Genomic DNA, 24434 nt, shown 5'->3' with positions numbered 1-24434 from the left:
TTCTTTTCTTAGACCAGTGTTTCCCTGAAGAGAATTCAGCAGTTCCTGAGTCACGATGAGCTCGATCCAAATTGCGTGGAAAGAAACGTGATTGCACCAGGTAAAGAGTTCGGTGCGGTTCTTCACGGCGCTGCCGCAGGAGGCGCCTCGTGTTGGTTTGAGGCTGGTGGAGTTTACAAAAGAGCAAAAAGAACGTGGCAGCTTTTTTAAAAAAGAAAACAGAACTTCCTCTCTGAAGAGTCTGTGTGTGTCGTTCAGACTCCATAGCCTGGAACTTCTGTATCTGCCGCTGTGCTGAGCTTGGCACTGCACTGTTGGGCACCAGTTTGCCTCGGCAACGTGATGGTTGCTAACAGCGCTGAATGATGCTCGTACCTTTCACACTGTACCAATGCTCAGGAACAATATCAGTAGGAGTTCTGTTGTGTTCTGTTGCAAACACAGTATCCCAAAAGGAGTGAGCAAATTGGCTTTAAAACCTGTTTTCTCATGTAATGCATTTTGGTGATACTGTGGTTTGAAACCCTCCTGGCATGTGATGCTGTGTGCAGGGGAGGAGGGATGGCTGCGCAGCTGCTGTGTGCTTACTGTAATCCACCGCTCCACCAGGAGATGAAGAAAGCCTGCAGATCTGTGACTCGTTAGTGTGGCAAGCAAAAACCTGTACAGAGCAAATTTAATCTGAATCACCAAAGTCGATAGCGTGCTGTTGGTCTCCTGCTGACATGAAATTGGTTTCTCAAGTACAGCTTGTGAATCATTGTGTGAATGATGGCACAGACTCTGAGAACTGCCCTGAGCTGCAGATGCTGGGACCAGCCTCACCTGAGCAGGGTGAAGCAGGACGTCTTTTCTGCCCCATAGGACTGCAAGCTCAGTGTCTATGGCTTAAGCTATGGGCAAGTTATTTTCACACTGATAAACATTCCTGTCTTGTGACCAGTGCAGTCGCAAGACTCTGCTTCCCATGCCAGCAGAAAAGGGAACCGCAGTGTAGAGAAACACCCGTAAATTAAGATTCCTCTGTCTGCCAGTCTCTCAGTCCCACTGTTCTGTGTAATAGTTTGCCTGCCTTCTTTGTTGTTGCATTTTTGTCATACAGGCTATGCCATCAGTGTAAAAAATGCGACGTTCAGCTGGGGGAAGGAGCTTAAGCCGTCCTTGAAAGAGTAAGATTTCTTTATGCAATTGCAATACATCTGCTTGCTTTGTGTTCTTCTGGCTCCTGGGAAGTCTATTTGAAAGATGTCTGGTGATATCTGCAGGCTTACTTCTGGACAATGTTCCCACATAGCCATGGTGCATCTCATCAGCCTTTCAAATGTCGAGCTAAACCTCGTGCCTCATAGCATGTAGGCATCATAGAACAGTGCTGTGAAGTTTTCACTCCACAGAAAGCAGCCTGAAGTGGTTATCTGCTGAAGGACAGAAAGGCTCGCTCAATTTCTTAAATAGGTCATTTATTTTTCTTTAATTGAAGCAGTGGACAAATTAAATTGATCCGATGCCTTATGAAGGCAGTTCTGATGTCTGGCTTTAGGTTTAATTCTAGCTCACAGGCATGTGAGCAGCAGTGTTTTCTTTCAGGATCCCCATGGCAGGCTCGTCCCTGCAGGTGTCCGTGCACCATTTCCAGACTGCAGGTGTATGTTTTGCTCTTTTGCCTATTTGAATGAACACAAACACAATTTGCCTGGGTGTGTACACTTCCCTGTGCTGTGCTTTGTTGTTGGATCAGAATCGCAGAAACCTGATAAGTATTCTTAGACGTCCCTGTCCGAGGAGTTCCCAGCGCTGTGCTGGGTTTGTTACATGGGAAACCTGCCAGAAAGATGCTTAGAGTTCCAAGGATTTGCATTGATTCAGGCAACCAAATCTGTGGCAGCGTTGGCTTCAATGCAAACTGCACTCTACCTGGGATTAAGCATTGAGCAGCAGCTCCATGGAATGTCAGTAATGCAAAACTCAGCAAGAGGGAAGTACAATGGAGAAAAATTACAATGCTTTTGAATTGTCTTGCTTTGATACCTTTAGTAAAAACCAACTAAAAAGCTCTTGCAGTGTGCAAAACAACTGCTGCCTATTAGAATTCTGCATCAGAATCTTTGCAAGCAGAAATCAGAGCTGATTTTATTAGTGAAGGATATTGTGATGGTGAAGAGGCCGCATCTGTCAGTCGTTTCCAGAGCAGTTCACCTTCAGAACTAAAACCTAAGGAGGTACCTTGTAGGACACAGTAGGAAAAACAGTATTTTTACTGGATAAGATTCATTTTGCATCCTTGTGAACCCTGCTTATTAGCACTGGAGATAATGTAGTCAAATAGCTGGGACATTTGCAGGTGTGCCATATTTGCCCACTGCTTCACTACAGATGCTTGTGGCTTTTTGAAACAAAACAAAATCTAAAAGACAGCTTTCAAAATGCTTCTTAGCACTGTTTGACCTGCTGATGGGATGACGTGACACGGCGGAGGGTCTCAGGAGGCTTGCTATCAATCATGCTGACTTAACAGCCCACAAAATAGATCAATGGGTTTCCATTCACTCCTGTAGTTATGATTACAGTTGACTGTACACAAGAAAGGGAGGAGAGAACCAGTGACCAAGCTGTGCTTACTGTATCCGGTCAGGTTGAGGTTGTGCTGAGTTGTCAGTGTGCATTTCAGCCCATTTGAAGACCCATAATGTCTTCAGTAAACTAACATTTAATTAATTTCCAGCCTGTTTCCTCCACAGTATAAACCTGTTGGTCCCCAGTGGCGCTTTGGTTGCTGTTGTTGGCCATGTGGGCTGTGGGAAGTCGTCTCTGTTGTCTGCCCTCCTGGGTGAGATGGAAAAGCTGGAAGGAGAAGTGGCTGTGAAGGTTGGTGTTGTTTATAATGCCATTTAACAAAGGAATGGAAATGTGCTTTTATGCTTACCGCTGCTTGCGATGCACTTCAGGCAGGAGATGGAAATCTGTTTGCTCCTGTGCCAGCTTGTCTGGGTCTTTATTTGTGTTTTGCCCACACATGTTTACTTATGTTTTAAATGAAATGCTTTTCCGGATTCAATCAACTGCAGACCAGCAATTAGCACACAAGCGTATATAGTGTGAATATATATTGAACACAAACTGTATATGTTTGCTGAAGGTCTTAATTGGAATTTCGAGCATGAATTGATGCTTACTGTATGTTCAGGGTTTCCTTTCTCCTCCCTTGTCGTAGGGTTCTGTTGCTTACGTGCCTCAGCAAGCCTGGATCCAGAACGCCACGCTGAAAGACAACATTCTGTTTGGCCAAGCTCCTAATGAGCAAAAATACCAAAATATCCTGGAGGCCTGTGCTTTAAAGGCTGACCTGGAAGTGCTGCCAGGAGGAGATCACACGGAGATAGGAGAGAAGGTAATATTATTTTCAAGTCAGACCTGCTGATGGTTCCTTTTCCATCTGTCTAAGGAGAGAACACTGTGGAGTTAGATCTTGATTCGGTTTGATCCCTACAGTAGCACCCTGGTGACAGTCATCACTGAAACATGCAGGCAGGTCTGTGGAAGGTAGAAGATGTTCCAGGTGCCGCAGCCATGCTTGGAGCGTTTGCATTTTGTGCCCTTGGAGATGGTCTCCCTTTTTATTGTTCTACTTTTAACAGCTCTCTTCAGAAGCGTATTAAGCAAGAGGTGTGTTCTGGCTCCAGATTGCTGGCTGAGTGGAAGTTTGGCAGTGAACAAACAGATTTAGTGGTGTTCTGTTCCCGTCTCTGACTCTGAGTGGGTTATTCTCCTCAGCATCCCATGTTTCATTTACCATCCGTGTGTCTGATGGTGTGAGAGCCATAAAAACTCATAGCTGTTTCTTGTTCCGAGTTGTGTGATACGTTTTTTTCTCTCTTTCCCCACAGGGCATCAACCTGTCAGGTGGCCAGAGGCAGCGAGTGAGCCTCGCTCGTGCCGTGTTCAGCAGCTCTGACATTTACCTGCTCGATGATCCTCTTTCTGCTGTGGACTCGCATGTTGCAAAGCACATCTTCGACCAAGTGATTGGTCCAGATGGGGTGCTTAAAGGAAAAGTAAGCTGACATTTAGATCCTCTTACGAATGCACACAAATGTTGAAGCGCTAATGGGTAACTGGAGAGTTGTTTTGCCAAGGCTGCAGTGCTGACTCATTGCTGTGTTTCTGGGGTGGGTTGGCAGTATGGGCACCTTTTCCCTGCAGCACAGATTCTGCAGTGAGCTGCCATTTAAGCACGCCCAGAAAGGATGAGATCTAGTCAGAATTGGGAGAGGCAAAAGCCTGCTCTGCCTTTAGTAAAAGGCTCTGCTCTGTGTGATGTCCCACAGCAAGGCATTTGTAGACATTGTAAAGGCTCTCAGCTTAGCACTGCGAGTTGTTATGTGGAGACAGTGCAATGCAGAATTTGCAACAGCTAATTTTACAGAGGTCTTTGGCAGTATGCAGCTGGATTGCAACCCCTTTGTTTTCCCTTCTACTTCTGTTATTGTCTTAGAACATCTCAGTATTTAGAAGGGAAAGTGTGCAAATCAGCTTAGTACGTGGGACAGAGGGGAGTAATGACTGTGTTGGTTTACTTCCCTTGGTGTTGTATCAGTGTGCAATAGGAAGCAGAATAAGCTCACGTAGATTTCTCCACGTGCAATGACTACCAAGCATAGTTTCTTTCTCTTGGTGTTTCACCTTAAGATGACAATTCACCCCTGCCTCAGCAATGTGCTGCTATTTGGTTTGTTGGGTAGCTCTATTGCTCTGGTCTCAATAGCGATAACTGAGATGTGGGTGTTCTCAATTTTCCCCATTCAGACTCGAGTTCTGGTGACCCACGGCATTGGTTTCCTGCCTCAGGTAGACCATATAGTTGTCCTAGCAGACGGCAAAATCTCCGAAATGGGATCTTACCAAGAACTTCTGAAACAAAACAAGGCCTTTGCAGAATTCCTTCGAAATTATGCACTCGATGAAAACATTGAAGAGGATGAACTAACAAGTACAGTACTGCTTTTTCTCTGTCCACCACATTACAGATATTTTCTCTGCAGAAATAAGAATGCAGAGAATACACTTTGTGTCTCTGCATAAAGGGTCTGTTGCTTCTTCATGACATCTTGGCATTTGTTCCTACTTTCTTCACTGACATAGAAAATATTGTTTATTGCCGGTTCTGTATAATTGATGAGTCTTTTACCAAGGACGTTCAGTTCCAAATTGATTGCAGCTCTCGCCAGATGGGCAGAAAGAAAAGAATGTGATGCCTTCATGCAATAGCAGTGGTTTCTGACATGAGATTCCACCTCAGGCTCCATCCCAGAATCATGCCTAAAGAATGCTCTGTATGTGAATGCGGATAGAACTAACAGTAATGCTATCACACAGTGTTTCTGATGCACTCAGGCAATGAGATGTAAATGCATTTGGTTGCCAATCTGCTTCACAAGATTTCTAGTTTAATTAAGAAAAGTGATGCAGAGAACCAAAGCCACTGGGGGTGATGCTGGGGTTACACACCATGATTTCCTCTGGTGCTACTGATTTTCATTGCTCTTGCTTTGCCTGGGCTGCTGTTTCTGTGCTTTCAGCTTTGCTCAGCAGAAAATGTGAGATGTAATCTTGTCTTGCAGTGATGGAAGAGGAGGAGGTCCTGCTGGCTGAAGACACCCTCAGCATCCACACCGACCTGGCAGATAACGAACCCGTGACAAATGAGGTCCGCAAACAGTTCCTTAGGTAAACAACAGCACTTCTTGTGTTTACGATCTGTTTCTAGGGCAAAACACGTCTGAAACATGTTAGTCAAATACTGTCTCACAATTGGGGATTTAGATTCCTCTGAAAAGTTCTTGAAAGTAAACGTGAAAGATTTTTCCCTAATGGCTCCGTTGCTTTGACCAGGCAGCTCAGTGTGATATCTTCTGAGGGAGGAGAATGTCCCAGCAAAATGTCAGCCAGACGAAGAGTTGCTGAAAAGAAGCCAGCTGAGCCGCCTCTGCCAAGGAGAAACCCTAACGAGAAACTTATCCAGGCAGAAACCACAGAAGTGGGAACGGTACGGTGTGGTTCCCCCCTTCCTTTCTCTTCTTTCTTTTTCTTTTTGGAATTGCTCCGTTGTTGTTAAGGGCGCTGTGTGAATTACGATAGCGGGTTGTAGGCAGTAATCGAGTGGTCACTGATCCTTCAAATCGAGCTCTTGGCAGAGATTTACACACCTGGCACGGGCTGTGCAATTAGGAAAGAAAAAAACACCTCCCAGCTCCTGCTGCAGTCACCCAATAGCCCACAGCAGCCCCGTCTGCCCCGCGCTGCCTTGTGAGCTTCCAGCCCTGCTGCTCTTTAACTGCTTGGCTGGGCTGTGTGTCCAGCTGCAGCACGGGGTGCTCTGTGGTTCTGTGAGCCCGACACGTGCTGTGTGCCAGCAGCCTGCTCTGCCCGAGCGATTCCTGTCACACCATCTGAGTGTTTTATGCTCATGGGTGCAAAAGGGGCTGTGCTCTCCCTGAGAGATGGAGCTGGGTCCTGAGCCTCTCTTTGCCTTTCTGCTTTTTTGCACTACCTTAGAGAGAGCATCTTTTCGATGCAAGCATCACCTGTTTATGCTCCTACTGGGGTGAATTAGCATTTGTTGCCTCATTTAAGTTGCTGTGAAGGCGCCTAGGTGAAGGCATATTCAGGATGTAAAGGGCCTTTTTGGGCTCTTTAAAGTACTCTGGAACTGCATACACCTGCCAAGTTGCTGTTGTTGCCTGGAAGCCTTGGCTCCCGTTTTTGTTACCCATCCTTTGTGGCTGATTAATCTGCCTCTTCCCCCTCCCCCTGGCACAGCCTTCAAAACTAAAACCCCACAAAACCAATACACTGCAGCTCATCAGAGTGGGAGAGGAGTTCTGCCGAGACATTTCTGCCTTGTTTGTGAAGTCCTTGCCCTGACACGGGGCTCACACAGATGTGCTGCTCTCTGTGCTATGTTAGATTTTGGGCCGTTTTGAACTTTTTTAGTCCCTTTGCTGAAGTTCTTTATATTTTTTCTATCTAAACTCCTGATGCTGTGAGTTGTACCAACCAGCCTTGGATATTTTGCAGGTAAAGCTAACAGTGTTCTGGCAATACATGAAGGCCGTCAGCCCTGTCATCTCTTTGATTATATGTTTCCTATATTGCTGCCAAAATGCTGCAGCTATTGGGGCCAATGTGTGGCTCAGTGACTGGACCAACGAGCCAGTGATAAATGGGACTCAGCACAACACATCCATGCGAATCGGAGTCTACGCTGCCTTGGGCCTCTTGCAAGGTGAGACCAGAAAAAATCATGATGTCTTCATATTTAGCAAAGAGTATTTCTGTGGAATAGCCATTGTGCTCATTGCCGGTGGCCCAAAACTGCCAGCAAAAGCAAAGAAAGTAATGTCACCTAGAGCTGGAAAGTCTGAGTTCAGCCCTCCAGTTCTGTGTTCTGAAGCCTTGAGAAGGGGTTGAGTGGATGACCTTGGGAGAGTTTAAGTTGGTGTGAGAATATGAAAACTTATGTACAGAAAAGACAGAAAGGCTGGGGGGAAGTTGTAGTGTTTTGTGGAGGTTTGCTGAAAGGAGGTGGCTGTATGTCTGTGGTGTGAGGGGATCTTGCTGAGACCCTACAGGACACATTCCTGTGCATCAGGCAGCAGTGAGCACAGTGCCATGGTGCCGGTGTGGGAGGGGTGGACGGGAATACAGTGAAACAGAAAGCAAATGGGAAGCAGCACACTCACTGATAACACGTCTCCTCTTCACTTGGAAGGCTTCATTGTGTTCGTCTCCTCTTTCACCCTGGCAATGGGAGGCATTAATGCAGCACGGAAGCTTCACGCGGCTCTGCTGGAGAACAAGTTTCACACACCACAGTCCTTCTATGACACCACTCCCACCGGGCGTGTGATCAACCGCTTCTCCAAGGACATCTTTGTGATCGACGAGGTCATCCCCCCCACCATCCTGATGTTCCTGGGAACGTTCTTTGTCTCCTTATCCACAATGATTGTCATTATTGCAAGCACCCCGCTCTTCGCTGTGGTTATCGTTCCACTTGCAGTTCTGTACTTCTTTGTTCAGGTAACCGGAACAATCTCTGACTACTGTGTTGAAGGCTTGAAGTGCATCATTAAGAATCTCCTCCATCTCTATAACCTGGTACTTTTCTCACTGTTAATTAAAGAGGGAATATTTCACGTGCCCTTCAATTTTCTCCCCCAAAATGGCAGCGATTCTACGTGGCCACATCCCGGCAGCTGAAGCGCCTGGAATCTGTGAGCAGATCTCCCATCTACTCACACTTCTCAGAAACAATATCAGGGACCAGCGTCATCAGGGCCTACCAGAGGGAGAAATCCTTCATAGACATCAGCGATAGGAAGGTGGATGAAAATCAGAAGTGTTACTACCCCAGCATCGTATCAAACAGGTAGAAAGGAGCACAGCTTCTGCTCCCCACTCCTTGTGTTTGTGTAGCAGCCCTTCCCCACTCTTCCCATTTCTGCCCTTTGCAGGTGGTTGGGCATCCGAGTGGAGTTTGTGGGGAACTGTATTGTTCTCTTTGCAGCATTGTTTGCAGTGATTGGTAAAAGCAGCCTGAATGCTGGCTTGGTAGGACTTTCAGTATCCTACGCGTTACAGGTACGTGCTGTAGTGCTGTGTTGATCTATAAACGGTGATCAAGTGCTTGCCAAGGTCTGAATTAATAAAACAATGAAGATGTATCTGTAAGATTCTTGACCCAGTATCTGTGTTCATGTAAACACAAAGGTAGTTACTCGCTGTGTCATATCCATGTGAACCCACGTCTTAGCAGCAGTATCTGCTGTTGTTGTCATTAATCTGCTGTTCCTCTGTGGGCAATATTTTGTTCCTTGTGTTCTCCAGGTGACCTTGGCTCTGAACTGGATGGTCCGAACAACTTCTGATCTTGAAACTAACATTGTGGCTGTTGAAAGAATAAAAGAGTATTCAGAAACTGAAACAGAGGTCAGCTACTGGCAGTCAAGCATGTTCTAACACAAACCTGTGTGGTGGAATTTTAGCTTGTATATTGACCTGGTCTTTGTTTAGAGTCTTGAGAGACAGTTCCTGCCCTGAGAGTGTTACCATTTAACGTGAACAAATGTCATCCTCTGAACTGTAATATTACCACAGCTCCAAATCAGTGCTGCCATTATGCAGTCTGTGCTTAGCATCTCATTTTCTGCTGGCGTGAGTGGTTATAGCCACAGCAGAGATGAATTCACCACCAGAGTGTCGCTCCCACTGGGTTTGAAGTGTTTGATGCTGTGTCCTACCTGCATGGATGGTGCTGTCATCCTGCTGCTGAGCACAGCTGTACTGCAGTTTTTGGACTATGCACACATTTTCTGTAGTATTTATGTTTAACTGGCTTAATCAGACCTCCACTCCCACAAGACAACATCACCTCCAGTCACACTGCACTGCTTAAACCAGATCAATCATCCAACCACTTTCTTTTGTTGCCAGATACTGTTAGAGGTGGCAGATGGAGCTACGCTGAGAAATCTGCTGCTCCATGGACCTGCTGGGTTTTGGTAGCCCTGCGCACGTGGGAGACTAAGAGTTGAGAAATGGAGGATCTGAGGAAAGCTGTGGTGTGCATTTCTGGAGATAAAGGATTTGATCTTGAATTAAAAAAGAAGCTAAGACAGGATTCACAACATGTACAAGCTGGAGCTTGAGCTGGCATGAAACAGGCAGTGTTCTACTGAAGTTAATGGAAAAAATGTTAATTTATATCAGCTGAGGATTTAACTCTATATCCTAGGGTTTTGTTTTTTTTTCCTGCAAATTTCTCAGCCATGACCAAACAGCAAAGGAACCCGTGTTTCCCCTCTATTGCTATGATTTTGTTAATGGAAATGTGACCTACCAGGTATTTCTTTAGAAACCCACCAATGTAGATGTTTGTATCAGAGTTTGAATGAGCCTTTTTTAAACCTGTGGGGCACTCTTGTTTCCCACAGGCTCCCTGGATAATTGAGGATAAGAGACCCCCGGCAGATTGGCCATCCAGGGGAGAGCTGGAGTTTGTCAATTATTCGGTGCGGTACAGGAAGGGCCTCGATCTGGTGCTGAAGGATCTAAACCTCCAAGTGCACGGTGGAGAGAAGGTGGGTACCCAGCCCTGTGGTTCTGCTGCAGCTTTGGGCCCCCAGTGACAGCCATGGAGTACAGCACAGGGGCTGCACACACAGTCACTCCGGTGGTGGAGACTACACAAGCTGGCCAGCATTAATGGCCATAGCAGCATCCTCCAGGCAGGAAGCAATAGGAACCGCCTGTGTGGGGATTTCTGGACTTTCCAAGTCAGGCTGGCATCAAACTGCTGCGTGGGAGGCACCAGAGGCTGCAAGTGACAGAAGGAATTCCAGCTTTTTGCACAGTCTGCTTTTGCCTGTTGAAATTTTTAGCATGGAAGAAAATAATATTCTTTGCTTTCTTAATTGGGAAATTGCTCTGGGAGCTTTTTGTCTTTGTGCTTTAATTGAAAGAGGTGGACTGTATGTGCTATTGGCAGAAGAATTAGTGTGGGAAAGTCCTCCAGCTAACATGCTGTTAGCTAGGACTACAGAACTATGTGTAACACCATCCCAGTTATGGCAGTGGTGATGCACACTTTGTGGTGTGTGATTTCTGGTTGCATTCTTTTTTGTATTCAGAAAAATCCTGACACTTTGATGACTTTTGTTAGCAGTGCTTTTTGTTTTTAACCATGTGCTTTGTTGCTAATCCTCCAATTTGTTGTAGATTGGGATTGTTGGCCGAACTGGAGCAGGGAAGTCTTCCATGACCCTCTGTCTCTTTAGGATCCTGGAAGCTGCAAAAGGGGAAATTAGAATTGATGGTGTGAGGATTTCAGAGATCGGCCTCCATGACCTTCGATCGAGGCTGACAATTATTCCTCAGGTATTGCTTCTGCTTTCACAGTATAGTTCAGCAAACCACAGAGAATAGTTCAGGTTGGTCCAGCCCTGCTGCCTCACAGGCTGATGGTGGGTGATAAAACAGAGACTGAGATGAGGTGTCTTTGGAGTCAAAACTGGAGGTTTCACTGTGTATAATGCAAAGTATTTTCAAGGCAGATGGGACAGGGAGGTGGCTTAGCTTCAATGTGATGGATGCTTAAAAGCAGCCTTACATACTAATATCTGTACTTGAAACAGCTAATGGACTTGTCTAATGGAAGGTTGTTGTCTGTCCAGGATCCTGTTCTCTTTTCTGGAACATTAAGGATGAACCTGGATCCATTTAATAAGTATTCAGATGAAGAAGTATGGAAAGCTCTTGAACTGTCTCATTTGAAGAAGTTTGTCAGCAGTCAACCATCCATGCTGGAATTTGAGTGCTCAGAAGGTGGTGAAAATCTTAGGTAAGATAAGTTTGCATTAGAAACATACTGCGAGCTTTCATCCAGCCCTAACAGCGAGTAGCAGCTCCGAGCACCAAGTCTGTAGGCACACTGCAAGCTGTCAAGTAGTGCTGCAAGGAGTGTTTCTTTGCTCTCAGGCTGACATGCTGTTTGCTCAATGCCTTTTTTTTTTGTTTGGTTGGGTAACTTTATCTGTTGAGAACAAATGATTCTGAACAATGGGAGCTGCATGGCAGTGCAGCCTCTGAGCAAGCCTTGTCTCTGCCTGCAGTGTTGGCCAAAGGCAGCTCATCTGTCTGGCGAGGGCGCTGCTCCGCAAGACGAGAATCTTAATCCTGGATGAAGCAACAGCAGCTATTGATCTGGAGACGGACGATCTGATCCAGATGACAATTAGGACTCAGTTTGAAGACTGCACGGTGCTGACAATAGCGCACAGACTGAACACCATTATGGATTACACAAGGTAAGACTCGTGGTGGTGCAGCCTGTGCGCTGGGTATGGGAAGCAGCACTTGGAGGGCCCGATTTGTCTCCATACAGTCACAGTGATGTGTTGGTCTAGCAGTTCATGTTTAAGCCCTATGACCTTGGGATATCCAGCCCTGATTTGGTTTCTGCTGGCAAAAGAAGCAAGTTCCACATTCGTTAATCAGAGCTGCACAAGAGATACTGCCCACCTGTGCTAATGGCACTGTCAGCAAGCTTATGGATCTGCTGTTAACCAGCAGCTGCTGTAACCTTTTCACTGATATCGTGTTGTATTAATTAGTTCTAAAGCTATTACTGAAGTTCACGAGCTTTTCCCTCCTTGGCTTTGTGGTACAACATTCCCCATTAAGAAGCTACAAACGTCACCATTTTGTTCTGTGTACCTTTTTAAATCAAACATCAGCTCAGGGAGAACATCGGCCATCTACTGTGCTTCTGTGTGGGAACATAATTGGGCACAGCAAAGTCCAGGCAGGGATTGGAGCATCGTGGCTGTTACATTCTCAGAGAGGAATTTCTCTCATCTGTCTCCTGCCCCTTTTGTTCTGTGCAGGATTCTTGTGCTGGACAATGGAACCATCGCAGAATTTGATACACCTACAAACCTTATAGCATCAAGGGGGATTTTCTATGGTATGGCTAAGGATGCTGGGCTGGCGTGAGAAGAGGAGCCCGTGCTGAGGGCGCTTTGGTTTTGGTTTGTTGTTGTTTTTTGTGTGACTGACTTGCCACAAAAGTGACTTCTGAATGTACTGTAGTTTACGTAAGTTCCTGTAGTAGATTAAACTTGTGATGAATGAACTGAGCATTTTACAATGGTAAGGACCAGAAAATTTTATATTTTTAAAATATTTTCTATAAAATATTTTATTATGTTTTGTTTGTTTTTTTTTTTCTCCCCAAAGAATGCCGAGAAGATGCATGTGTCACAAGGCAACATGTACTGCACTTCGTTTATGATCAGTAAATTATACTCATGGTACAAAATACAGCTGTTCTGTGTCTTCTGGATAGAAACCCACTGGTAGTGTGGTGGAAGGAAGGGTCTGCTAAGGCAGCAGCTCAGCTTGGAAACACAGTGATAGAATGCTGTTCCAGAGCAGTATTGGGTGCAGTGTTTCTCTGTAAGAAAAGTTATGAGAAACTTTGAGAAGACAGAAATAATTGTTTATTAGGAGCTACAAATGATACTTCCCAAACCAAAACAAGAATCTGCAGCCAAGCGTTCATTTGAAGTTAACATTTCACACAGCAATGCAGAGTGATGGATTATTTATCACACATAATGCTGCGGTTGTACACTGATCACATTAAGTCAGGAGAGTTAATAAGATCTTCTACATATAAACTGCATAGCGTATAAAAATATTCTCTGAATGCATAGTTATCCCTGTGCACCCACACGTGCCCGCTGCTGTGAGCAGGAAGGCTCCAGCCCTGCAGCTGGGCTTCACTCCAGGAGCTCTGCCTGGCTCCAGCAGGAGGAAGGCATCTCAGGTGGGAAGAGTGGCGAGGAAGTTCTGGATGCTCTTTGCTCCTCAGCTCCTCCAGCTGCTTTGGGTGGTTCCCTCCTCAGCACATTGCTGTCAGCTTCACGCCGCAGCCCTGTGTGCTCTCACAGCTAATGTGGGCTGCCATCTCCCATGGCAGGAAGATGAGGTCCTTCGGTTGGTGCGGCTTCCAAAGAAAACGAGGACAGGGAATAAAGAAGGGGGGAGAGGGGGCGGTCCGGCTGGGTCCCATGTTTGCTTGCTACATCAATGCTGCACTTCTTCCATCCAGTTCACAGTACGTGTTTTTAGTTATGCTACCAGAACTGAACTCTACACCAGAAGCAGAGGACCGAGTCAACATATTAATGTCCAAAAAAGCAAGATAAAATCCAGCCCACTGTTGTCTTAAATCCTTCTCGTTTCGTTCATTCCAGAGCGTCGTATCACAACAATCTGATTCTGAACTTCATGGAACAGGAAAGTGTTGTTTTTTTTTGGTTTTGTTTTCTCTTCCAGTAAGTAACAAAGGTAAGAACACAACTCGCTGGGGGAGAGAGACACAATGCAGAGGATCATCACGATTTCAGTGTGAGCTCAGGACCTGCCGGGCCCTTTCACTGACCTCTTCTTACGTGGGCAAGCTTAAAGATCCCAGGTGAGGCTTTTCTCAGGAATGTAGGCAAGAAAGGACAAAAAAATTACAATTCTTGTGCTTCTAAAGGGGAAAGTAAAGCAGCGTTGGACAATGTTTCCAGTACAGTATATACATAACAAAAGCAGTATTTTGGATTGCATACATCAGTGCCGTGCCTTGACCAGACAATGAGAAAATGGGTCTATGATTTTGGACAAGAGCGTATTTATGATTTGGATGATTATTATCACTTTGTTTTTGACCTGAGAAATAGGGAAAGGTGCAAAGAGGTATTAAGAAATCACAGGCAGTACATCACTTAACAGTATTGAAACAACCCGTTTTTGTGCTTCTTCCATGGATTTAGAAGCCTTCTGGTTTGATCTGACTACAAACACATGCTCTGGAAAGCGAGCAGCAATGGTAACAGACAGTACAGACAGGAAATGGGTTTCGTGGAAGGCTTTATAACACACACCAACTGGCAGCACAGGTTAAGGGAAGCCCTTCCCTGAGAGCTGCCCCATTGCAGGACAATGGTCTGTAAGGAGCCCTCATTGGGGACTGGTTAGCAATGCTTCCATCAGTGAGCTGCTCTCAGGTCAGACTGAGTTCTTTCACATTAACTTGAGGTTACCATCTTTAGTGCAGAACACCTTCAGTTTATTTCAAAGTTAACAAAATAGATTTTTTTTTCACATCGTTAGCCCTTATAGATATTGTATTTCAAATGTAATTTTAAAATGAGAGATAGAAAGAGTTTGTTTTATTCTTTAAGCAATTAATAGGTCAGTTCTGATGCCTTCTTGTTATAACCACTCTGTTCGGAAAGTGCTGGAGCTCTGAAAGGGAAGCTTTTGTCGCTTACTGTCAGAACAAGTTCCAGTTCCTGGAAATCCTGTAGCCTGGCCACATCTTTGTCCTTTGAATAAATACAGTAAGTTTTGTTAGCTGATAAACCATATGTTCCATTTTGCAGTGGTACACTACAGTAATAGGCTTATAGTACAACAAAGTATGTATTTATCCATAAGCGTGAGCTTTGCATAAGTGATGGATAACAGCTCAGCACCACAGCACCAACCAACAGCACAGCTCATCCTCCTCACCTTTCCCTCTATGACAGCGGACACTGTCCAGAACAAACACTGTCATCTTTCTGGGACACAGACACAGTGCAGGTGGTAAATGAATGAGTGCTTTTTAATGGTAACCTAAACAGCTGGGGTTTTTTTTGCATTCAGAATTAAGAGTTCTTACCTTTCTTAGCATCGTGTTTGGTAATTTCCTGATCTTCTGTACGTGTTCAGGGTTAACACCCAGCTCACAGCAGCTCACTCGGAGCAGTTCCTTATAGGTCAGCTCTTGTCTGTCCAGCTCGATTTCAATGAAGTCATTTTCCTTAAGACTAGGGTTCTGTATTCTAACTTTAAGCACCAGTTCTATTCAAAATAAAAGGGTACATTCATAGGCAACGTGTAAAACAATTGAAAACACCATACTAAACATTTCTACGTTCTATCAGCCAGTTTTATCATCTGTAACACCACGAGAATCCCCCACATCCACAGCTGGCCTGTACCCCTGCTCAGGTGGGCGATTTTTGCCCACCTCAGCTCCCAGCTGCTCCTGCAGACTGAGCCAGCCGAGCTTCTCTCTTGGGCTCTTTATTTGAAGGATATGCCACTTGGAGAACAGGGCTGTCCCACTTTCTCTGTGCTTTCAAAGCATTTGAGACAAACTGTGAATGTTTTCATCAATATTTTAATAGCGGTTCCAGCAAGAACAGCGTGTCTGCCTTTTTTATGGCCTTCAAACAATTCCCCAATGCCTCACGCACAAGAGCCTGAGCATCTCCAAGAGCATTGTGAATAAATGTGACACCAACACCTCCACTTGCACCATCCAAGGTGACAAAACCCAAGGAAAGGCGAGGAGAAATGCATTTATCATTACCTTGCATATTAAGTGGAAAAGCTCCTGTGAAGAACACGGGCTGGAAGGTCGGCATGGGCCCCGTGCAGGAGCTGCTCCCCAGCGGAGCTCCGGGCTGCTGCGGTCCAGCAGGGGAAGGAGGAGCTCTGCCCCACGATGCCTGGAACAACGTGTTCTGAGCTGCAGCCCCGGAGCACCGCACTCCAGCACAGCCACTGGGTGCAGCTGGCAGCGCTCCATCACCCACAGCACGAGCTGCGTCCTCACAGCGTGCTGATGGGCGCACGCACAGCTCAGCAGCGGGCAGCAGGGAGGAGGCAGAACTCGGCTGTTCCCCGTGTGACACACTGCCATTGAGCGGGGGCTCTGGGAGGCTGCTGCTCATGGAGTTATACACGTATGGGAATGGTGGGTTAGCCAGGTAGTTAGGGATGATGGGCAGCTCTGAATCCGTTGTTACGTTTTGGAGTTCCTCCTCTTCCACTGTGAAACAAACAACAAAACGTTATCCACGGCTGGTCAGAAAAAAGCAGAAGTGCTGCTATTGCACTGTGGGATTTGGTGTGCATTTGTTGTGTGCATGGAGCTCATGGCGGGGAAAGGTGTCTACACTCCTGAGCTAAGGGAAATTAGTTACTGCTCGTGCTCCATAATGTTTCATATGAATTGGAGGTATCCTCCCTTGTTCACCTTCAGAAAGGTGGAATCTGTGTCTGTGTGTGACCGGTTGAACCACGGCACTTTTCAAAGCGCAACTTTTCCAGTTTTTGAGGAAAAACCCAACAACTCATTGAGCTGGGTACAGAAACTGTTGGGAATCTCTGCACAGACTTTGATTTCTCACCAAGCAAGCAGCACAGACACCAATTCCTGCTTCTGTAAGTGCATAACACAGCATCCCAGCATACAGAGCAATGCTGGACAGCAGTGCCTCCACCCGCCACCCCGCACACAGCAGCACGGTACCTCCCAGCATCTTGCGGATCTCCGTGCGTGTTGTGAGCTGTGCCGGCCGCTCTCCCTTCCTGCTGACGATCTCCTTATCGGCACCTCCGAGCAGCAGCTGGGCCACCACGGTCGCATGGTTCCGCTTGCAGGCCCAGTGCAGGCACGTCCTGCGCACCGAACATGGGAACGCTGCTTGACTCACTTACTGCAAATCCCCACTCGTTCTCGCTGAATATAAGAACAGGACCTAATGCACGTCTAATATAGAATTAGTTTTTAGCAGCAATGCCCCCTGCAATGTGTGCTGCTCCTGGGCCCGCAGTGACACCTGCTGATGCAGTTTTCCCCTCCTTAGTGACCTTAACGGCACGATCCCACAGCAGCACTGGTACAGTTGGTTTCAGATGTTCATTCTGGGACATTTTGGGTGGTAAATATATCTAAGATGACTGTTGCACGCATTTTTTAACGTTTAAAAGAGCAAGTTGCACGGAGGTGTGTGTGTGCTAAGCACACGCTCCCCTAGGTCGCTATTTTTAGTCTTTAATTAATGCTGTTGGGGTGTGTAATTAATGCAGTCAGTTCATTGAACTGTCCCAGCCGCCCCCCCTGCTCTCACCATCCGTTCACTTCGTTCTGCGCGTTGGGGCTGACCCCGAGCCCCAATAACCGCCGCACCTCCTCGCCGTCCCCCATGGCCGCCGCCTCCCGCAGCCGTTCCTGCAGCTCCTTCTCCTCCATCCCCGCGGCCGGGCCCGGACCGACCCCGGGCCGACACCGGGGGACTCAATTCTATGTGGCAACACTGAGCGGCACCTTTGGTTCCTACCGGCGGCCGGCCCGGCTCTATCTGCTGCTCGGGCTCAGCCGCTCCCGGCGCTGTCGGAGCCGCTCCCGGCCGCCCCGCCCCGTGTCTCCCCCGCTCCCATCGCCCCGTGGCTCCGCCGCACCCCGCGCTGTCCGGGCCTTGTTCCCGTTACCCCGTTTGACCCGCCGCCTGTTCGCTGCCATTAACACGGCCGGCTTTGAGGTGCCGTTTTCTGGCGCTGCTCGGTTTGTCCGGGCTGAGTTTCGGGCAGGAGCTGCGACAAATCGCGATTAAAGGCAGCAAACACCCCGAGCTGCACCGGCAGCAGCACGGAGCCGTAACGGGGCGGTAACGGGGCAGCTGAGAGCAGTGACACGGAGGAACCGCGGCCGTCCCAGCCGGAGCTGAGCCCCCCCCGGGACACACGGGGCGGAGCTGAAGAGATGTCAGGACAAAACCCCGACCCTGTGCCCGTTTAGCAGCGCCGTTGAGCCGTTAAGTCCCTCGGCCGGTCCCGCTCCTCCAGCCCCCCCCCCTCGCCCCCCGCCCCCCCGCCCCTCCCCGCCCCTCCCGCGTGTCTGCTCGCGGTGCATTGTGGGCCGGCCGAGCAGCGCCGCCGCCATTTTGTCAGTGTCGGTTCGGTCTGTTCGGGGCGCGGGGCCTCGAAGTGCGAATCGCGATGATTTCGGCCGCGCAGCTCCTGGATGAGCTCATGGGCCGGGACAGGAACCTGGCACCGGACGAGAAACGCAGCAACGTGCGGTGGGACCACGAGAGCGTGAGTGCGGCGGGGCCGCCTCAACCCTCCTCCTTCCCCTCCCCCCAGGGCCGGGCCTGCTCCGAGCGGCGGCGGCGGCCGAGGGGCGGGAGGGACGGGAGCGAACCGCGCTGAGCGGCACAGAGCGGAACCGGGAACCGGGAACCGGGATGGGGAGCGGGGAGCGGAGCGGGGAGGCCTGGGCTCGGGCCGGGCGTTGGGCCCAGCGCCGTTAAGCGGAAGCGGGGCGGTAGTTGGGGCGGGAGGCGCCGAGCTGAAGCGGGGCTGAGCGCGGCCCAACTCGGCCCTTTGTGCATTAAACCACACGCATAAGGAGATTGTTATGTGCTTTGGGAACGTTAAACTCGGTGGAGCTGATTGTTAGTGAGTGGTGACTTACTGCCGGCCATCGTAGTGCTGTTACCGAGTGGTTTCCGTATAGAATAACTGAAACCAAAGCCCGGCGGTGATGACAGAGCTCCTGTCGGTATTTCATTTATAGGGATGGGAACTGTTGAAGTACGGCGTTGTTTCTCGTTCACAGTGCTGTTCTTTGCTGCGATGCGTGTTTTAAAGGCAGCAGCACAGTTAGGACGTGATTCCTGCCATGTGTTTGGAGTCTCAGTGGGTTCGAACAGCACAACACAAGCAGTTGGGCTCCGTGCGGCTCCTCCCAGCTTGGCGTTTTCTCCATAGGGATTTAAGCTGGGAGGAGAAGTGCTTTGCTGCTGTCCCGTCCTCAGCTGTATCAGTGGGATGTGCTGTTTTACTGTAGGGATGGTGGCTCTCTGTCCCTCCCAGCTGTGTGCTGTGGGCTGGCAGAGCCCAGCAGCTTGTTGGTTTTCCTTTCTGCTTGAGAAAATACCACTGCACAGATAAGTTGTGTGTGTCAAGAAGGGCGTTGTTAGTTCAGGAAGCGTTTGTGACACTCTCAATGTCCTTCTGCGCTTCTTAACCAAACACTGGTTAAATGCATGTGTTGGGATCCTCCCTGGTTGAACTGCTCAGCTGTCAACAGGTGACCTTTGTGCTGTCGGTGTGTTGTGCTCTCATACTTCCAAATGTATTTTAAGGAGTACTGTGATGCTGCTGTGTGTCCAGCAGTACCCGATCAGACCGTGACATACCAAATAGCTGATGGCTTCCTGTGATGTTAAACATGTAGCAGAAACATTAAGAAGTACTACCAGCACCATGGAAAGTAGAAATTCTGGGGGTTGTGGTTGTAGTGTTTGCTGCCACCAAATAAAGCAGTTAGGGGTGGATGAGGGTAAAACTTGGAGAAACGAAGACTGTACAAAAGGGGATTTTTACTTTGTAACTTAGAAAATAGAAATAATGACCAAATGTCAATTTATGAGGAAAAAGAAACACTGCTTGTTTTTCTCTCACCTGACAGGTTTGTAAATACTACCTGTGTGGCTTTTGCCCAGCTGAACTGTTCACAAACACCCGCTCGGATTTAGGTAAGCATGTTGTGTCCTTACAGTTTGTCCTAACTTCTGTTTGTGTTTTTAATCTCAAAATGCTTTGGAAATGACCATTATTTTGTGTAGCTTTACTAATGTAGAACAATCTGGAAATTCTGTATGAAAACTTTACACATCATTCAGAATTTCCTTTGGTTTTCTGTCTATGGAGCCGTATTTGCATTCTTCCTGAAATGTTTCTTTCAAACTCCAAGCAAAAGAAGCAGGAAGGTGTTCTGTATAGATGTGCCGACAGATGCTGATAGTGTGATTACAGCATTCAAGAATGCAAGCTTAACATTTCTATGTGGTCTTTTCAGGTCCTTGTGAAAAAATTCATGATGAAAATCTACGTAAACAGTAAGTATGTTGGTCACTGTGTGGAGTTTCCGCTGTGCTTGAACTGTCCTACAGACAGGCTGTCCATGAGAAACTGATTGCTTACTTTATATTAATATCTATTTATATAAATTGAGCAGTACTCTGTTATCTTCAGCAAGAGTTCAAAGCATGGCAGTAGGTGGTTGTTTTTGGTAAGTTAGAAGGTGATGGCAGCTTTCATTTAAAAATGTCTTACCGTTTAGGTATGAGAAGAGCTCTCGTTTTATGAAAGTGGGCTACGAAAGAGACTTCTTGCGCTATTTACAAAGCTTGCTGGCAGAAGTAGAACGCAGGATTAGAAGAGGTCACGCTCGTTTGGCACTGTCGCAGAATCAGCAGTCTTCCGGGGTGAGTCTGGGAGAATCAATGAAGCAAATTATCTTTCCTCTAGGTAATGTTTTCATATTCCCTTTGCCTTGGCTCACCAGGTGTAATGTGTTGCTCCCAAAGAGATGCTCACTAGATAAAGTCAGTTCCCATGGTAGCCACCTGGCTGTGTCTTAGTGGCACTGGACAAGCCAAGTGGCTGCAGTCAGTCAGCAGGAATCCATGTCTGCTTTCCCCAATGCTGTTCTCTCAAAATCAGTACGCAGTCCCCTCTTTGGGAGCGTTAGTCCTACCAGGTGTTGTCTTCACCCTGTTGTGTTCATCTCACTTTACCTTCTGTCCCAGTTACTCATTTGAGTGTAGACTTCTGTTTTTATGGGCCATGGCCTCAAATGCTTTTGTTGCTTTTGGGGGGAACTGAATGGAGTTTGCTTCACTGAGCAAGAAGGGCACTGTGCACAGGAGTGTTTCAGGTTAGATTATCCTATTCATGGCTATAGAGGTAGGATGAGACCATGCCCAAAGTGCCTCTGGAATATGAGGAGACACAGTTGGTGTGTTTCAGAATTTCCTGTTATTTGTTTTTACTAAAATAAATGGTGCATTTGTACCCTTTGGCAGGCAGCGGGGCCTACTGGTAAAAACGAAGAGAAGATTCAAGTATTAACTGACAAAATTGATGTACTACTCCAGCAGGTGAGTTTTACGCTCTGTAACAGAGATCTCTTAATTTTGTCGCTTGCTTAAAAGTTTTAGCTTGGATTTTGTTGTCTTTCAGATTGAAGAACTAGGCTCAGAAGGGAAGGTGGAAGAGGCACAAGGAATGATGAAACTTGTTGAACAATTAAAAGAAGAGAGAGAGTTGCTGAGGTCTACAACTTCAGTAAGTAACACGTTAGTAGTTCTGTCAGCTGGGATTCCAAATTTGCTGTAACATTCCATTCCTAATATCTTTGTCAGTGGAGGTGTAAAACAAGTGTGAGAAATGGACAATAACACAACATTTACATGTGTTACTGTTTGCTGATTCAGTGTGCTGTCTTGAGTGTGGGTTTAATGCTTACAAGTTAGGGAATTGTTTACACTGTGGTCACACAGGTGTGTGCATCTTATGCTAGTTCAGGTCTTAGTTAGACTTTGTGCTGTAGTCTCCTGTTCTTTAACCTGGTAAACAACTGAACACCATACAGCCATTTGCTTTCTCTCTCCCAGTAGGGTGAGAGTGGCAGTATGTGGCTTATTGTTACCCTGTTCATCCTTGTGGGTATGGTGCTTCAGATGCAGGCCATACTGTTAGGACTTGGAGCTTTTGCAAATGGAATTGGACTTAACAACAGTAATGGTAAAATTCTGAATGTCCTCACTGTCACCTGTCTAACATTTGTTTTTCTTTCATCTAATATGTTCTTTTGCAGACGATTGAGAGCTTTGCAGCGCAGGAAAAGCAGATGGAAGTTTGTGAAGTTTGTGGAGCCTTCTTAATTGTAGGAGATGCACAGTCCAGGGTAGACGACCATTTGATGGGAAAGCAGCACATGGGTTATGCCAAAATAAAAGCTACTGTAGAAGATTTAAAAGTAAGCACGTCTTTAGTTACTCAGTGTAGAAATTGCTTGGAAGCTTTCTGTGGTAAAAAGAGGGCTGACCTGTGGACTTTCTGAAGTGTGTGAAAGACTCCAAAAGTGATGCATATAAAGATGAAATAAGAATCCTGCTCTCAGCATTTGGCATTGTGTGTGCACTGATGTTTTTGCTGGTGTGTGATTAAGTACTGTAATGTGGCCTACGTTCTTGTGAGAGCTGCAAGGAAGAAAATTTCCTCTGTGAGAGAGAATGCCAGTTTCAAGGGTCATAGAAAGTGCTTTTATGTAGGCTGCCCTTTGTTAAAGTGAAAGTTTAAGCTTCTGCCTATATATTATAGGCAGAATATATATTATTCTGCCTATAATATATATATATTCTTCCTATATATTATATAAATATAATATTGTATAAACTAAGGTATGTTAAATAGTTTTCCTTGAAAGTTCTTATTTATTTCTTGTGGACTTATCTTGAAGGAAAAGTTACGGAAAAGAACGGAAGAACCTGACCGTGATGACAGGTTAAAGAAAGAGAAACAAGAACGAGAAGAGAGGGAGAAAGAGAGGGAACGAGAGAGAGAAGAGCGGGAAAGGAAGAGAAGGCGTGAAGAAGAAGAGAAAGAAAAGGAGAGGGCCCGTGATAGAGAGAGGCGTAAGAGGAGTCGCTCCCGGAGCAGGCATTCGAGCAGAACGTCTGACAGAAGATGCAGCCGTTCACGAGACCACAAGAGATCAAGAAGCAGAGAACGGAGGCGAAGCAGGTACAGGAACAGAGTATTTTCCTACAAAATTTCTGAACATTAAAATCTTGTGTGGACCTGATCTGCCAGCCTGGGCAACATCACTAATTCATTAACTTTGCTGTTCTTCTCTATCATTGAGAACACATTTCCTGTTTCTAAGGATAGAAAGTAGATGACATCTTTATGGTGAAGTGGTTGTACAGAGGAGCTTGAGTACACTTGCTCCTGCTGGACAGAGTTGTTGTTTTTGTTTCCTTTTCTTTCTTCCCCTGCCCACTTAATTTTCCAAGGATTTCAGTTTATGGTTGATATTCTTAAGCTGCAAGGTTGGATGTTTGATGTGAAGAAGACAGTGTGCAGCCAGGTCTTGCATACTGAGGAATATTCGCATACAGCACACTGAGTCTTGTTGTAAATAGCTGTTTTCTGTAAACAGTGAATGTATTGGAATATGGAAGTGGATTCTGTTTTATGAGTTCCAGCTGACATTGGCATTTCTTATGTTTTCCTTAAATGTCCAGGAGTCGTGACCGAAGAAGAAGCAGAAGCCATGATAGATCAGAAAGAAAACATAGGTCTCGTAGCAGGGACAGGAGGCGATCAAAAAGCCGCGATCGGAAATCTTATAAGCACAGAAGCAAAAGCAGAGAGAGAGAACAAGACAGGAAGTCAAAAGAAAAAGGTATGTTTGTGTGAAGGCTTAATTTGTATCAGATTCTGTAACCGATCTTTTCTTGATGTGTGGAAAGTTTGTAGTTTTCCAGTCAGGGACTGAGATTTCTTTTTAGCAACAAATCAGAGCTGGTTTTATAAGCTGAATCTTCTTTCTAGTCATTGTTAATGCATCTGCGTGCATAAGTACACCCCAGCACCCACCTCTCGTCTGTTACAGTAGTAGATAAGTGCTTACTACTTTGTCTGCAAATTAAGTGTGCCAGGATTTAGATGTGTTTTAAAACCTTTGGACTGTTTACCTTCAGAAAAACACTTGGACTGTGAGTTTTTTTTTAATGAGAATTCTTCTGTTCTTACTGTTGACAGATAGCTTTGTAATTACCCTTTGCTTTCATGTGTTTCATGTGAGTTCAGTAGTTGTTTCCACTTATAGCATCTATTAATTGTCTGCATTGTCATTTCCTTTATTTTTCTTTAGAAGACAACTAAAAGCACTGTTAATCTATGAACACAGTTGAAGAATAATCTTGCAGAATTCCTTTGCTATAAATGGCAGTTCCGTGCTGTCTCTCCCCCACCTCTTGCTCCTTCCCCCTCCCTCCATGCTCTTCCCCCCATTTTTTAATGTCTAAATGAAGTGAGATTCACTTGGTCGATATTCAGGTGAGTCTCTAAGGAATGCCATGCAGTCCTCAGACGCATCGCAGCACTGCATATAGCACGGTGGCTGTTGGAAGTAACCGCGGGAGACAAGTCTCATGCTATCATGGTCAACAAGCCTCGTTTATTAG

General features: G+C 46.4%; 3 protein-coding genes and 1 long non-coding RNA gene across 20 annotated transcripts in view; 3 read left to right on the top strand and 1 right to left on the bottom strand.

Moving 5' to 3' along the window:
• ABCC3 (ATP binding cassette subfamily C member 3) overlaps positions 1-12877 on the top strand; it is a 36664-nt gene extending 23787 nt beyond the window's left edge. For 2 of the 5 annotated variants that reach the window (XM_015880324.2, XM_015880323.2), the window contains exons 14-31: positions 13-100; positions 1103-1169; positions 2739-2865; positions 3212-3388; positions 3885-4052; positions 4804-4987; positions 5619-5724; positions 5890-6043; positions 7075-7282; positions 7769-8079; positions 8229-8428; positions 8514-8640; positions 8887-8988; positions 9993-10139; positions 10777-10935; positions 11232-11398; positions 11670-11864; positions 12444-12877. In XM_015880324.2, the coding sequence (XP_015735810.1) occupies positions 13-100; positions 1103-1169; positions 2739-2865; positions 3212-3388; positions 3885-4052; positions 4804-4987; positions 5619-5724; positions 5890-6043; positions 7075-7282; positions 7769-8079; positions 8229-8428; positions 8514-8640; positions 8887-8988; positions 9993-10139; positions 10777-10935; positions 11232-11398; positions 11670-11864; positions 12444-12552 (2796 nt within the window). In that variant the 3' untranslated portion in view covers positions 12553-12877. Of the gene's footprint in view, positions 1-12; positions 101-1102; positions 1170-2738; positions 2866-3211; positions 3389-3884; positions 4053-4803; positions 4988-5618; positions 5725-5889; positions 6044-7074; positions 7283-7768; positions 8080-8228; positions 8429-8513; positions 8641-8886; positions 8989-9992; positions 10140-10776; positions 10936-11231; positions 11399-11669; positions 11865-12443 lie in introns of those variants that run through there. The other 3 variants (XR_004309218.1, XM_015880325.2, XM_015880327.2) reach the window with 3 other exon arrangements.
• Positions 12775-17815, bottom strand: ANKRD40 (ankyrin repeat domain 40). Of its 4 annotated transcripts, none has more exons than XM_015880331.2 (5): positions 17520-17815; positions 16919-17067; positions 15974-16435; positions 15278-15459; positions 12775-13012 (listed from the first exon to the last, which is right to left on the bottom strand). In XM_015880331.2, the coding sequence occupies exons 1-5, from the start codon at positions 17639-17641 to the stop codon at positions 12953-12955; spliced, it is 975 nt and encodes a 324-aa protein (XP_015735817.1). In that variant the 5' UTR covers positions 17642-17815; the 3' UTR covers positions 12775-12952. The 4 variants fall into 4 exon arrangements, with proteins under 4 accessions (XP_015735817.1, XP_015735816.1, XP_015735818.1 ...); XM_015880330.2 differs by lacking the exon at positions 12775-13012 and adding an exon at positions 13036-13927; XM_015880332.2 differs by lacking the exon at positions 12775-13012 and adding an exon at positions 13036-14044 and having other exon boundaries at positions 17520-17814.
• A 486-nt stretch (positions 17816-18301) lies between these two features.
• LUC7L3 (LUC7 like 3 pre-mRNA splicing factor) overlaps positions 18302-24434 on the top strand; it is a 17383-nt gene continuing 11250 nt past the window's right edge. For 6 of the 10 annotated variants that reach the window (XM_015880301.2, XM_015880299.2, XM_015880305.2 and 3 more), the window contains exons 1-9: positions 18303-18486; positions 19865-19931; positions 20255-20294; positions 20519-20663; positions 21264-21338; positions 21421-21525; positions 22046-22219; positions 22703-22986; positions 23490-23650. In XM_015880301.2, the coding sequence (XP_015735787.1) occupies positions 18388-18486; positions 19865-19931; positions 20255-20294; positions 20519-20663; positions 21264-21338; positions 21421-21525; positions 22046-22219; positions 22703-22986; positions 23490-23650 (1150 nt within the window). In that variant the 5' untranslated portion in view covers positions 18303-18387. Of the gene's footprint in view, positions 18487-19864; positions 19932-20254; positions 20295-20518; positions 20664-21263; positions 21339-21420; positions 21526-22045; positions 22220-22702; positions 22987-23489; positions 23651-24434 lie in introns of all 10 variants that reach the window. The other 4 variants (XM_015880306.2, XM_015880309.2, XM_032448221.1 and 1 more) reach the window with 3 other exon arrangements.
• Positions 23657-24434, top strand: part of LOC107322356 — a 7366-nt gene continuing 6588 nt past the window's right edge. Inside the window, exon 1 of the long non-coding RNA XR_001558911.2 lies at positions 23657-24366. This is a non-coding gene — a long non-coding RNA (uncharacterized LOC107322356). The remainder of the gene's footprint in view (positions 24367-24434) is intronic.

Source organism: Coturnix japonica, chromosome 18 (assembly GCF_001577835.2).
Source record: "Coturnix japonica isolate 7356 chromosome 18, Coturnix japonica 2.1, whole genome shotgun sequence".
In the NCBI taxonomy this organism is placed as follows: Eukaryota; Metazoa; Chordata; class Aves; order Galliformes; family Phasianidae; genus Coturnix; species Coturnix japonica.
Note: the sequence above shows the minus strand (reverse complement) of the source record. Positions and strands in the feature narration are given on the sequence as shown.